Source organism: Diabrotica undecimpunctata, chromosome 3 (assembly GCF_040954645.1).
Source record: "Diabrotica undecimpunctata isolate CICGRU chromosome 3, icDiaUnde3, whole genome shotgun sequence".
Classification (NCBI taxonomy): Eukaryota; Metazoa; Arthropoda; class Insecta; order Coleoptera; family Chrysomelidae; genus Diabrotica; species Diabrotica undecimpunctata.
In genome coordinates this window covers 130,328,339-130,343,134 of record NC_092805.1, presented here as the reverse complement: position 1 = coordinate 130,343,134, position 14,796 = coordinate 130,328,339, and the positions used below count along the sequence as shown (strand labels likewise).

The 14,796-nt window shown below is 32.3% G+C and overlaps 1 protein-coding gene across 3 annotated transcripts in view; it reads right to left on the bottom strand.

The window, feature by feature from the left end:
- LOC140437409 (cholesterol transporter ABCA5-like) overlaps positions 1-14,796 on the bottom strand; it is a 150,315-nt gene that overhangs the window by 31,871 nt on the left and 103,648 nt on the right. For all 3 annotated transcript variants that reach the window (XM_072526920.1, XM_072526923.1, XM_072526924.1), the window contains exons 11-17: positions 14,105-14,239; positions 13,843-14,018; positions 12,140-12,404; positions 10,248-10,383; positions 7,282-7,566; positions 3,867-4,082; positions 717-926 (exon numbers count right to left, since the gene is read on the bottom strand). In XM_072526920.1, the coding sequence (XP_072383021.1) occupies positions 717-926; positions 3,867-4,082; positions 7,282-7,566; positions 10,248-10,383; positions 12,140-12,404; positions 13,843-14,018; positions 14,105-14,239 (1,423 nt within the window). The remainder of the gene's footprint in view (positions 1-716; positions 927-3,866; positions 4,083-7,281; positions 7,567-10,247; positions 10,384-12,139; positions 12,405-13,842; positions 14,019-14,104; positions 14,240-14,796) is intronic.

Sequence of the window (14,796 nt, the reverse complement as noted above, 5' to 3'; positions counted from 1 at the left end):
ATTTAAACAAAATTTAGAAATAGCTAACCGCCTAATAGCCAGCGGTAAGGATGAGAAAGATTGCCGCCCTAATATATCTTATTGGTGAGAACGGCATAGTAGCTCAAGTTAACTAACGTTCAAAGGTAAGAATTTACAACCGTATTGAATGAATTGTAAACATGTTTTACCTTTAAAAAGAACGCAGTGTACGAGAGATTCGTGTACAGAAAGCCAGCGGGGAAAGCACGATTCGACCATTTTTTAACTGACCTCAAAAAGCTCGTGAAAATTTATGAGTTTAGCGAGTTTGATTTAATGGCATGTGATGGAATTTTGTTTGGTATTCACGGTAAAGCATTAAAAGAAAACTTATTGTATATGGACGATCTGCATTTGAAAAAAGACTAGTATGTAGAGCAAATTAAATAGCAAGTGTACACATAAAACATGTACAAGGCACGCACAGTGAAATCAAGAGTGATAAGTAATAAAGAAATAATGGGGACAATATAAAGACAAACTGTAGAACTATGAAGATAATAGACCAACTATTGATAATTGGGTAGAAACGTTTTGCTGTTGGAGATGCGGTTCCAAGTACATATTGTAACAATTGTATTACGTATAATAAAAAATGTATCCATTGCTTCAGATATGGACATTTCAGTAAGATAACAGGACGAAATATACGTTATTAATAACCTACATATAATTTCTTTTTTGCTTCAACTTACCCGTTTCCATGCTATTAACAAATAATCCTAGAACAGCTAAACCTAAAGGTAGAAATATCATAACGTATAATTTCTTGATATCACGTCGCAATCTAAGAATCCTCAACCTCAACAGAGCAATCAATGTTTGAAACCAATTTGGATGGCATTCTATGGAGTCCAAACCTATCCCTTTGATAGGAGATTCACAGGTTTCAAAATCACCCGCAGCTAGGAAAAAGATATAAATTAATAGTAATTTATAATATATTTAATACATTAATTTAATTTATATATAATAATTTAATAATATTCATTTCAAACATTAAAATTTATAATTTACGTGAATGGTTCAAACTCTAACATTAAAATACAACCAACAGATATTTGTCTTACAACTATGGAGACATATTTTGCCTTATTTACAAACAGTAATAATACTGTAATTTAAATAAAAGACAATTGGAAGAAATCGAGGATTTTAACTGACCGGAAAACATAGTGAACAGCATAGGAGTCAAGGAGAAGAAGAGTCATCAGAATAAGATTAAAAATGAAAATATTTAACACACCTTAAAGAAGATATAGCGTCAAGGGCAATAGTGATTAAGCTAACACTATTTCTGCCAAAACGTTTAGTTAAGCGAAGTAGACAGAGTACATCTTCTGTGTTATTTTGCAAATATTTTATTCGATAGCTTAGCTATTATAAATGATTACTTTACTTTTAACACTCGTCATATAACCAGTTTTCCTAATGTATACCAGATCCAATTTTTTAAGCAACCCTTCTCCACTACTCACTACTGCCACGTAATGTATATCTCACACATTGAAATTTCTTTGTCTTCGTTATTATTCGGGCAAAATTTTGTTGCCGCATTTTTGTGTTTCTATTTTTATTACCCCATAAATCCACAAATTCCTCAGCATTCGGTTATAAAGTTATACGCCAAAAAAGTTCATTCTTCTTGTATGCCTGTCCACATCCCAAATCTCATCAGGCGTCCACAGACCACATAGAAATGGACCATCATTAATTATGAAACAGCATTTTAGTAAACATATCACTAACTTCGTCCCACAGTCAGGTGGGGTAATTCTATCACAGTTAAATGTCAAACCTGTAAATATAAACATCGTAAAAGGTTATGCTCCCACTTCTTCTTCTTCTTCAAGTGCCATCTCCGTGGCGGAGGTCCGCAATCATCATAGCTATTCGGACTTTTGAAACGGCTCGGCTGCTCTAAAAAGTTCATTTGATATATATCCGTACCACTCTCTCAGGCTGCGCAGCCATGACATTTTACGCCTCCCTATGCTTCTCTTTCCTTGCATAATCATATATATCTTTCCCTGCATAATCAGTTGGAGCAAGGTGTTTTTCTCTCCAAGTGTAATATGTCTGAGATTTTCCAAATGTCTTGTTTTAATTATATTTAAAATTTCTATTTCTTTATTCATCCTTCTCAGAACCTCTTTGTTTGTGACGTGTTCGGTCCACAATATTTTCAGAATTCTTCTATACACCCACATATAATGATTCCAGTTTTTTCATTGATGTCGCATTCAAGGACCAAGATTCCATTCCATAAAATAAAGTCGAAAAAACATAGCACCTCGCCAACCTAACTCTTTAGTTCCAATTTTAAATCCCTTGTACATAGCACTCTTCTCATTTTGTTGAAATTTTGCTATAGCCTTGTCTATTCTGATTTTGATCTCCTGAATGTAATCATTTGTGGAGTTAATCATTGTTCCCAGATATGCATATTTGTCCACTTGTTCGACGTTGGTTCCGTTTATTAGAAGATTCTCGTTATTTCTTTGAGTTTTCGATATTCTCATAAATTTCATCTTCTTGACATTCATTGTTAGACCATACTCTTTTCCATACTCAGCTATTCTGGTCACCAGTTTCTGAAGATCTTCAATATTTTCGGCTAAGATCAGTGTCGTCCGCATATCTAATGTTGTTAATGGGAACTCCATTTACCTTTATTTCAGCTGTTTCACCCTCAAGAGCGTTTTTCAGGATCTCTTCGGAGTATGCATTAAAAAGAATTGGCGACAATACGCATTCCTGTCTCACTCCACATCTAATTTCAATTTCTTCTGACAGCTGTTCATTAACACGTACTTTTGTTCGCTGTTTATAGTATAAATTTGATATGATCCTGAGGTCGTTGTAGTCAATCTTCTTTGATTTCAGGAAATTCATTAATTGTTTATGTCGTACTTTATCGAATGCTTTATTATAGTAAATAAAACATGCGTATATATCTTGATTGACTTCCAGGCATCTTTGTGTCAGTATATTAAGTGAAAAAAGAGCTTCACGCGTTCGTAGGCCTTTGCGGAAACCAAATTGTGTATCATTAACGTATATGTCCAGTTTGTGATATATTCAGTTATGGATGACTTTTAGTAGTATCTTTAGCACATGAGACATCAAGCTAATGGTGCGGTAATCGTTGCATTCTCTTGCGTTTTTGTTTTTGGGGAGACAAATAAAAATCGACGTTAACCACTCTTTGGCTAATACGCCTGAACTATAAATTTGGTTCAAGAGTGTCACTAAAACATCAATGTCTTGTGTTCAATGTTGTTCTCATCTAGAATTTTTAGGATTTCTATAGGAAGCTTGTCAGGTCCAGGACTTTTCCCACTCTTCATTGTTTTTAATGCTTGTAATTACACGCTCCCACTGCAGACAAAGATTAACAGGAAATCGAAGAATTTTACAATTAAATAGAAGAAGTGCTAAACGCAACAAAAAAACTTAAAACTATACTTATGGGAGATTTTAATTCTAAAATTAAATAGATAGTAAAGCACAAGATAACCGAAAAACTTTGGCTTAATGGAGAAATCAAAGGGGTCAACGTCTGATCAAATTTTGTCAAGAAATCGACTTCATCATCGCAAATATCTGGTTTTAACTTCCAGAAAGAAGTCTGTACACGTGAAAATCACCCCAAGATGGAAGACTAGGCAAAAACCAATATATTATATTCTGATAAGCCATAGATTTCCCGAAACTGACATAAACTCAGTACGATACGAATCTTAATAACGGGAGATCACGTAATGTGTCTCATTTCAAATATGAAAAAATAATATACGATTTTATAGTATACGATACCCTTCAATACATAAAATATAGTGTACCTTTGGCATCTTGAATAAGAGCATTGTTACTTTCATTTTGTAAAGACTGATAACTCGTACTCTTATTTTGAAGACTAAGGCTCCTACTTAGTGCTCTGTTTCTCACTATTTTCTTCGACAGATTGTCTACAGTATCTTCTTCCGTTTCTTCGTCCCTTTCCAAATGAAGAAAAACTTCTTCCAATGTCGTCATCGAGACACCATAACTAGAAATTCCTAAAACAATTTAAATTTTTTATTGATGTATGAGGTAATATTTAAGAGGTTGTGTAACTATAAAAAAAGTGTTTAAAAATTCCTTATGTAGTTAACTATTATGTAATTTACAAAATCGTTTTGGTCAACATTTTGATTTCTATCATTAAATAATACAGTTACCTTTGCGGTTTTAGTTGATCTGAACTTATTAGTTTTCTTTATAATTAAAGAATATAGTTATTATATGTATTATTGCTATGTTGATACATTACAAATTAATTACAAATTTCTCAACAGAAATGACCTTAAGGAGGTTCTGAAATTGTTTTCTTGTGGAATATTTCAGTTAAATATTATTTTATATGCATTAAACCACAATTTATTGTAATGAGAATTATATTTTACATTTGTTTTGATGTTTGAATTTCCAATTCGGATTTTGTTTTCAAAAAATGTTAAAAATGAAATTATCAAAAAAGGAGATCGCACACATCATATGGAAAATGTGTTGTCACTCAAATGCAATGAAGTTCTGAACCTATTTACTTGTGGCATCTTTAAAAAAAAATTTTGACGTTTCAATTTCCACTTCGGAAATCGTTCTCAAAATACAAACATTAATAAATTTAACAAATTTTGTTTTCTGTTACTTGGTGAAAAATTCTTCTAATAATTTAATTTTATCTGACTCATTTGTATTGACAATTCAGACATATATTATACATTTTAAAGTAGACGACTTTAAAATCATATTGCTAATATTGCTGAATTGCGTTCCTGGGACGACTTTATTGTAAGATAGCTCATTCGATTACACATGCCATGATGGCAGTAAAATTCTCCTGTTAATGATTCCATAGTAAATCATGAGGAAAAACCAGGAAAAAATCCTTATAATACTATCCCCACAGGTAAGTATTTGGTCTTACATTTAATTTACCCTCAATAAACACCAAATTCTGATTTTAAATGAATGTTATTTAAAAAACATAAATGATGTATCCTCGATATGTTACTTACATACTAATAGTGGTATTTTGTTTTTATTAACATCCTCTTATACTATGGGTAACCAGATCCTACTGCATTCTGCCGAGGAATTTGCAACACAATTGGTCTTATTTAGCATGATTAGAGCCGCTTGTTTGATTTTTTTTTACCATCTGTTTCTTTTAGGACTTTGCTTGAATCGTTCCATTGAACCCTATGTTCATTTTCCCACGCGTTTACATAATTGAGATCCATCAAATTCTGTAGTTTTAATATAAGATTGATGTTCACTAATTCTAACATTTAATGGCCTTGATGTTTTACCTAAATAAAACTGATCGCGTTCACAAGGTATTTTATAAATGCAATTCTTTGTCTTTTCTTGTTCATTGTTAGGTTTGGTTTTAGACAAAACAGATCTCAATGTGTTTGTTGTTTTGAATGTTGTTGAAATGTTGAATTTATTTCCTATCCTTTTAAGTTTTTCTGATAATCCTTTTATGTATGGTATTGTTGTTTTTCTCGTATTATTCCTTGTGTATGCTATAGGATCTCGTTCTAAGTTGTTCTGTTCTATTCGGTCGATTGTTTAATATTCCTTATTTATAAACGATAAAGGATAACCATTTTTAGTAAAACAGATGTTAACACATATTTTTCTTCTAATAACGAATTTTCGTTAGAATAAGTAATTTTGGCTCTATCATGCAAGGTTTAATGATTCCCTTTTAAATATTGATATTGTGATTTGATTTGTAATTTCGATATCTGTTGATGTGTGTTGGTTTTCTAGACAGCTGAGTCTCATATCCAGTATCGTTCTTAGGTGTGTTATTATATTCCTTTTCCATGGTAAATGTTATTGTCTCTTCTTTATCGTTTATTTCATTCAGGAATGTATCCAACAACTCTGAACCATTAGGCCATATTAAGAACACATCATTTACATATCTCCACCATAATGTGGGTTTTAAAATTTGTTTAGAAATAATATTTGTTTCAAAACGTTCCATAAATACATCGGCTAATAATGGAGATAAACTAGTGCAGATTGCTAGACCAAAATTTTGTTTATAGAATTCATTATTTAGTTGAAAATAGCCAATGTATCATCACTCTCTAATTTTGTCTTGATTATATTCAATCTTATCTAATGGTACATTTGTAAATAAACTATGTATGTCAAAATTTACTAAAATATTATTTGAATTAAATTCAATATTCGATAATTTATTTAAAAAATGTGTATTTTTTATAAATGTGTCATTTTTATTTGCAGATGGTTGTATAATATTTAATAACAATTTTGACAGTTCACTACAAGGATAATTATTCATGGTACTACAAATAGGTCTAAGTGGTATATGCGTTTTATAAACTTTCGGTACTCCATAAAAATAAGAAGTCTTACTGTAATGAGGTGTAATTAATCTTTTTTGATAATTTGTTAAATAATCTTCAAACTTGAATAAAGTTCTATATATTCTGTTTTCCATAGGCTTTGTTGGATCCTTTGTTAATTTTGTATATGGCCCGTTTGTTGTTATATCTTTGTTTTCATCTTGAATTTTATCCATTATCACAGTTGCATTCCCCTTGTCTGCTGGTAGCAGCAACCCCTAATGGAAGTCTTACGTTGCCATGTAGGTTATATGAGAAATACTCGAACTTCACAACATATTTTTAAATAAAATGTAAGACATATTAATATTTGTACCATCTAAATGGTTTTTACCCAGGTATTTAGTGGCTTAACTCATGTGCACCGAGTAAGTATTTAGCCAAATTGCTTTTTCAACCTCAGTCAAAATTTAACCTTTACGTTTGCTTTAAATTAAGTAGAAAGACTTATTCCAGGTAACAAAACACTAATGAGTTTTTTTCTACGGAAACATTTACTAATCTTGTGCCCTGACTGACATGTGCGGCATCTCGTTGTGCCCAGAACTTTGTGTACTTTGTAAGCATCGGTTTAAAAAAAATTTGAGCATTATACAAATTATTTTTGTTAAAAGTAAGGCATCAACAATATAGCGCTTGCTACGAAAATCAACAATAATTAGAACATCAGATTAAATTACTCAATACCAGTAGCTATTAAAATAATTTGATTGCCCTTTGAATATCAAATAGAATAAGTTTTATAAATTTAAAAACAAATTCCTGAGATTAAATAAAAGGTTTTAAATAGTTTTTTTTGTAAAAATATAACATAGAAAGGACTTACCTAATTTGCTACTTTTATTATTAATTTCCTGTTCTATCGCTGAAAATAAAGAAGCAAAATTCGATACGGCATTATGAGGTAGTATAAAGCTTAATTCTCTTCCATGCCTTCGAGCTTTTTCTGCTTTAGGTACGTGCGTTATTACTAGTTTGTTGATTGCGTTTTCCTTAGAATGTCCCTCTAACACAAGCGTCAGATGATAGCCGATTCCGAACTTGTTTTTTAAGAACAAAGAACTTCCGCAGCACCTTATGTTGCCTTTGGACACTACTGCTTTCCTATCAGCTGAAAATTAGATAACAAATATTACTAGGCATGATGAAGCTGTTAACTAGACAGAGAGTAATTTAAATCTCGACGCAACTGGTGGTCAATAATAAAAACTATCAAATAACACATCCGCAGCTTTTGAGCAATTTTTATAAAATAAAATATGAGATTCTGCTATACCACGACTTCCTTCATTTGAAAATTGATATACAATATAAAGAGTAACTAATAATCGGGAAACTACTTTACCTAAACAGTCAACAGACTGCAGGGCCATGATAAAAAGGTGTAATATCTTTTTTTGTGTATAGTATTGAATAGAAAAAGTGTTTAATATCAGTTAAACTGAACCAACTGTATTTAAGACTGTACTTCCGAGTTCTGTCATGTCAGTTTTATGTCAATGCAGAAGTGGAATATATATTTTTTTTTATATCTTTCATCATCATCTTCTTCTTCTTCTTCGTCTAGCCATTCACGTCCACATCTGAACATAAGCCTCTTCAAGTCTACCTTTCCATTGTTTTTTATTGTACGCTACTTGTAGCCAATTTTCCCGGCAGTCCTTTTCAGATCATCTGTCCATCTCATAGGAGGTCTGCCTCTGGGTCTTTTGTGTTGGTATGGTCTCCAGGTTAAAATTGATCTGTGCCATTTGTTTAGATCGCTCCTAGCTACATGTCCAGCGTATTCCCATTTCAACTTTAATGATTTTTGCACCACATCGGTGACTTTGGTTTTCTGTCTTATCCATGTGTTTGTTTTCTTGTCCTTAAGTGATATACCTAGCATTGCTCTTTCCATCGCGTGTTGAGTGACTCTAAGTATATTCATATTCTTTTTTGTGATTGTCCATGTTTGTGCCGCATAAGTTAATATCGGAATAATGCATGCATCAAAAACTTTAGATCTAAGATGTAATTGAATTTGTTGATTTCTGAGTATATAGTTCAGTTTACCGAATGCTGCCCAAGCTAACTTTCTTCTTCTTTTTATTTCTTCAGTTTGAATTTCCCTATTTAGTATTATTTTTTTGTCCTAAGTATATATATATTCTTCAACTTTTTCTATAACTTTATCGTTTATTATTGTCACGGTGTCTTCGGAGTGCATGACTTTTGTTTTGTTTAAATTCATTTTCAGTCCTATTTTAGAAGATTCGGTATGTAGTTCTAAAAGCATGGTTTGCATTTCTTGTAGGTCAGTAGCTATCAGGATTATGTCATCTGCAAATCGTAGATTACTGAGGTAGCGGCCATTGATGTTTATTCCCTTATATTTTCAATTTAGGTTTTTAAAAACGTCCTCCAAAACTAAGGTGAACAGTTTGGGTGATAAAGTATCTCCCTGTTTGACTCCCCTGTTTAATGGTACAGGGTTCATGTGTTCATTTTCATTTAGGTAGTATGTAGCTGTAGCTTGGTTCATAGTTTCTTTTATTAACTTAATATATCTGCTGTCTATTCTACAATTTTTCATTGCGTTTATTACGGCCGTGTGTTCTATGGTATCGAAAGCTTTTTCGTAGTCTACAAATGCTAGGAAAACTGGAAACTTGTATTCGTTACATTTTTCTATTAATATTTTTGTGGTTAACAGGTGATCGGAAGTTGAATAGCCTTTTCTAAAACCTGCCTGTTCATATAGTTGGTATTCGTTTAATTTCCTTGTTAGTCGAGTAGTTATGACTTTGGTGAGTATTTTAAACAGGTGTGACAGTAGGCTAATGGGTCTGTAGTTTTCCAATTTTCGACTATCACCTTTCTTGTGTAATAAGATTACTTTAGAGTTGTTCCAGCTCTTAGGGACTTTGCCCTGATGTAAACAACTGTCCACAATCTTTCATCTACTTAAAGTGAAATTTCTGTTCCAAAACTCATTTATATCGTTAAATCTTCATTAGGGTGAGTTGATTTCTTTATATTTAATATTCACCAATATTTAGTGTCCTATAATATTCTTTTTTTTTATAGGATATTTAATTTAATTTAACTAATTAATTTAATAATTATTATATTCATTTTCTTGCCATCTGCTAAGTATTCTCTTAACATTGTAATTATTTGTAATTCTGACCAAACATGATAAGGACATTTTTAAAATTTATGGAGTTGCTAACACAAGGTTTTTTATTTTAGTTTTTTTGGACTTTTATAAACTTTGATTTTCCCCCTATTTGGGTGGGGTTTCCCGAAGCACGTGAACATAACATGGCCTGAAACTACTTCATCTACGTTCAACTACAACTACAACAAGTTATTTTTTCAACTACATGATAGATAACCACTTTCACATTTTGGAGAACTTTTATTTGCCAAAACACATTTTTCAGATTTGCATTTAATTCCTTGTTTATAAATGGCAATGGAGCAGCTGCTCCAATGAAAATGCATTTTAGAAGGAATAAATGACAATGGGTAATCATTTGTTGTCAAAACCATGTTAGCAGGTTTTTTCTTTGGATTTTTCTAATGAATTTATAATAAATAAATAATGGTAAATGATTAGCTACTGTTTTCCAATGATTAAAAAAAACTATCTGTCACTGGTTAATTATTGAGAACTTGTTTTAAACTTTTATTCATAATTGAGTTCAATAAATTCGGAGTATGAAGGTTTATAAGACCATTATATCTGAGCGTCTAAAGGTTCTTAGCAAAATAAAAATTGTGTTTCGAGCAAAAATTTATCCTTACCTAGAATATCTGCTTCGTCCATAAAATGCGTTGTCAGTAAAATAACCCTACCATGTCGCTTATTTTGTAAAACTGACCACATATGCCTTCGTGAATAAGGGTCTACACCAGCTGTTGGCTCATCCAATATAACAATCTAAAAAACATATATGCTGCATTTAAATTGAAAAAAACCACTTAAAGGAATATACGATTCATTTCACTATTATTTTATGATTATTACTATAGTAGGGTCTCGCTAATTCGGACGCCTTCTTGTTCGGTGGTCGCTGTAATCCAGCCGGGCAATAATGGAGATCGCGCGCGTGTGAAGGTGCAAATGCTGCCGTGAGCCAACCTATCGTCAATCTTTTGTTTATCGCCTTTCGTGTTGGTACAGTGTCAATTTAGCGCACTAGCTAACATCATGGCGCCGCTACGTAAACATTCAACATTAACAATAAAAGATAAATTGCGGGTTATAGAAATGTTAGATAAGATGACAGCTACCTTATCATTGCTAGGAGGTTTGGTATAGACATAACAAAGATAAAGAAAAACAAAGACAAAATCTTAAAGTTTGTAAACCTAACTTTAAAGTTTGAATTTGTTCCCGCGGTTCGTCGCCATCTTTTGTATCTTAATTTGCCTCCTCGGGAACTTTTATTGTTAGATAATTGACCTGATCATCCATCAGCAGATGAAATTATCTCTGAAGACCACAACATTTTTGCAATGTTCCTGTCAACTAACACCACGGCCTGTATACAAACAATGAATCAGAACGTTATTGAAAATATGAAGTTAAATTACCGCAAATCACTTTTCAAATCAACTGTCGTGCATTATGTTCTGACAACCTCGACACATTAAAATCGATATCTTTAAAGGACACTGTTTTTCTTTTGGCTAGTGTTAACTGATGAGCAGATTGTACGAGCGGCTATGTGTGACGACGATGAGCAAGATGAGGACAATAGCGTTGAAGTTCTCGCCTCCGAAAAAGTTTGATAGTTCAGAGGCAGTAGGAGCTTTCAAGACAAATTTTCAACAGATCGGCTGAAGAAAACGAATTCGATACCCACGAAGTTATGTTCCTCCGACGGCTTAGAGATCGGGCTTTTGAAATAAAGTGCGCAAATTATAAACAGCAGAGCATTACGGACTTTTTAAAGAAAAATTAAGTAATGTTTTATTTGAACTCACTGTTTTTCTTACATGGTGGTAATTTTGAATATTTGCATTTTTCTTTATACTGTAATTTAAAAATCGATTAAAGAAACTAAGGTTAAACATATGTTTTATTACCATTAAATATGGCATACTATAATCCGAATACCTCGATAATCCGCAAAGGGTCTTGTTTTTGCCTCTCCGGATTAACGAGGCCCTACTGTATATTTAACCTACACACCCAGGGTCTCACAGCCAATGGAAAGTTCACCTATCCCAGATACCTACGGTATCAAAAGTATGGAGCTCTAGGGGAAACTCTTTCCATATTATTGAACCCTTGGTGAATTGGGATGTCAAAAAATTTTCGAAAACATCAGGACGTTGCGGGTAGTATCGTTTTGTGTAGGGTCTCAAAGGTATCAGTCAACTGATTTTAGTTTAGGCCCTTTTTTTTCTAAAAGGTTTTTACACCTTTTACTTACGACTATTTGCAATTGCTCAAATTTTCGCGTAACATTAGAACATTTGAGACTTTAGATATATGATTTTATCACTGCTTATCGAATTATATTAAGTAAAAATACCACTCGGTTTTTCACGGTATTATTGTAATAATGTAGGACAACAAAAGAATCATAAAAATTTAACGGACCATCTCCCCACTTAAGTCGTACATGTCTTTTAAAGAGCTAAATAGTTTTATTAGTAAATAAGTAACAGTAACAAAAAATACTCACTTTAGGGTCCCCTATAATAGCAATTCCAATAGATAGTTTTCTTTTTTGTCCTCCACTTAAATGTTTACTCGATGAATTCGCCTTATCCGTTAAATCGATATCACGGAGTGTTTTCATAACCTCAAATTCTATCAACGACGGGTGGATTCCTTTTACAGCCGCGAAAAATTCTAGGTGTTCTCGTGGTGACAGATTATCGAATAAGATATCATGTTGAGGACAAACGCCTGTCATTCGTCTAATTGCGTCCATGTCGTTCGGATCTCTACAATAAATTTTGTTTTATTAACATTTTATATATGAATATACTATATTGCGAAAAGTTTTTTGTTCGATCCCTTTTAGTTCTCGCGAGATATTACTATCATGCTACTATCACTACCCTTCTAGCGTCGTCCCTTGGCGATAGAATAAATGCCCAAGTCCCATCCTTTTTTTTACCCAATATATAGTCATTTCTTACATAGTCCTCAAATGTTTTCCGACATTATCATGACTTTTCTAATCTGTTATCGTTCTTCTGATGTTTCTGTCTGTATATCTTCCATAGTTTTTTGGACTGCTATTTTAAAAACCACAATTTTATTTGATTTTCATCTCAGTTAAATTTCTAAGGGTGTATCAGGGTTATTTGGTACATTCTAAACAACTTTTTTTATGTGCTTATAATACACAAATCGCCTGCCCCTTTCTATCATGCCAAAGATATAATTTAGGCTTTTGGCTCCACATATTTTGTTCTAATGTCCATATAATCTCTGACCTCTCCTCTTTAATTTGATATATCCTGAGACCCTTTTCTTATTAAATATGATCCAAAAATCCCTCTATTGAGTTCGTTTCTTGTAGCCTTTAGTTTTTCTATATGGACTCTTTGATCTGCAATTTTATACGCATTTACTGAGTACAGAAATATATACTAATCAGTGGCGAGGATTCGTAGACTTAAAAAATTGATTTTCTTCATCAGACAATTAGTTATAGCATATATATATATATATATATATATATATATATATATATATATATATATATATATATATATATATATATATATATATATATATATATATATATCAAAGACGCTGAGAGGTATGTGCACTAACTTTGTTAAAAAATATTGGTAATAATTAATATTTAAAAATATTGGAGGTTATGAGTTCTCCATTTGTGGATGAATATATTGTAGAATTCATGTAAAATGTAGTGTATGTAGAAAATATTGAGAATTATTTTCCAATATACTTTTACGGAGTAGCTGTAAGTACAAAACATTTAGAGAGTATTATAGAAAAACAACACAGAAACAGCTTTTAACAAAAACTGGAACTACATACTGAACTGTATATATTCAGAAAGGTTAATCGTTCTGACAGCATCGCATTTTCGCAAAGTCAGGACAATTTGAATTGTTAAAGTGGTTTTTTAGAGACAATTTTTTTGATGTTCGTGTTTCCGTAATGATTAATCGATGCGCTCATGCTGTGCCGTTATAGTGCGAATCCTCTTTCCTTTCAAATGAGGCCACATATATTGTGATTAAAGAGGAAATATGTATGTCTTTATTTACACAATGAATACTAAACAATTTATACAAACACTGTATTTTATTCTGTGAGATATCGAATGCTGGAAAAAAGATATAACGTCATTCATTCAAAGATAAATGTTCATTAATTAAATAATTATAATATACTAATTACCTGACATCATGTCCAAAAATATATGCGGTGCCAGCAGAAGGAGCTGTTAATCCAGTTAAAATATTAAATAAAGTAGTTTTTCCTGCGCCGTTATGACCTAAAATAGCTGTTATGTGCCCTTCGTATATGGTGAGATTGATTCCGTTCACAGCCTTGATTTCAGGTTTTTGACAATGCTGAAACATATTTTATATAATATAAAATCGACTTTCTTATCATCAAATAAATGTCTTATTACCAAAAAATAAGAAAGTTAAATTACCTGAAATGTTTTATAAAGATCCACAATTTTAATTGCTTCCCTCCCTCGCATTTCTCTGGGAACCGGCTCAACGTCTAAGGTATAGTCGGTATTATTTAATGAGTGTTCTGAACTTTCTCCGTTTGCAAGGGGAACCTAAAAAATAACACATTATATTTTGTTACACTACGTATCGATTGTTAAGAAAAAAATGGCGCGATTTATATATAAAAGAGGATAACGGTAGACAAGAGATAGTACTGCCTGATTTTTGCTATCCAAAAATCTTTCGTACCGACTTTAACCCGAGTGTGACTATAATTTGTTTGTTTTACTTTGTTTGGCCCTATGCATGAAGATATGGGTTTTGAACATGAAGATATAGGAATAGTAGACAATCTAGATTTTTTACGGCGTATTACGAGCTAAGTCGCATATGAATTGGACCAAAACCAATATGCAACACAATTTTATTTCTCTGAATTAGAATTTATCTAACTATTATAAATTAAACGGTTTCGATTAAGCTTACATATTTGATACTATTTGGTTTTGCCAATTAATCAACAGTATATAATTCTTTACTACTTCCTACACGTGGGTAGCGCGTAGGAACTCCTTTGGATAGTCCTATCAGGGAAAATGAATCAATCCCTGCCCTTCGCAGATTTCAGGTGTTTCCTGACTCGTGAACTAGTACCTGCTTAGGATCC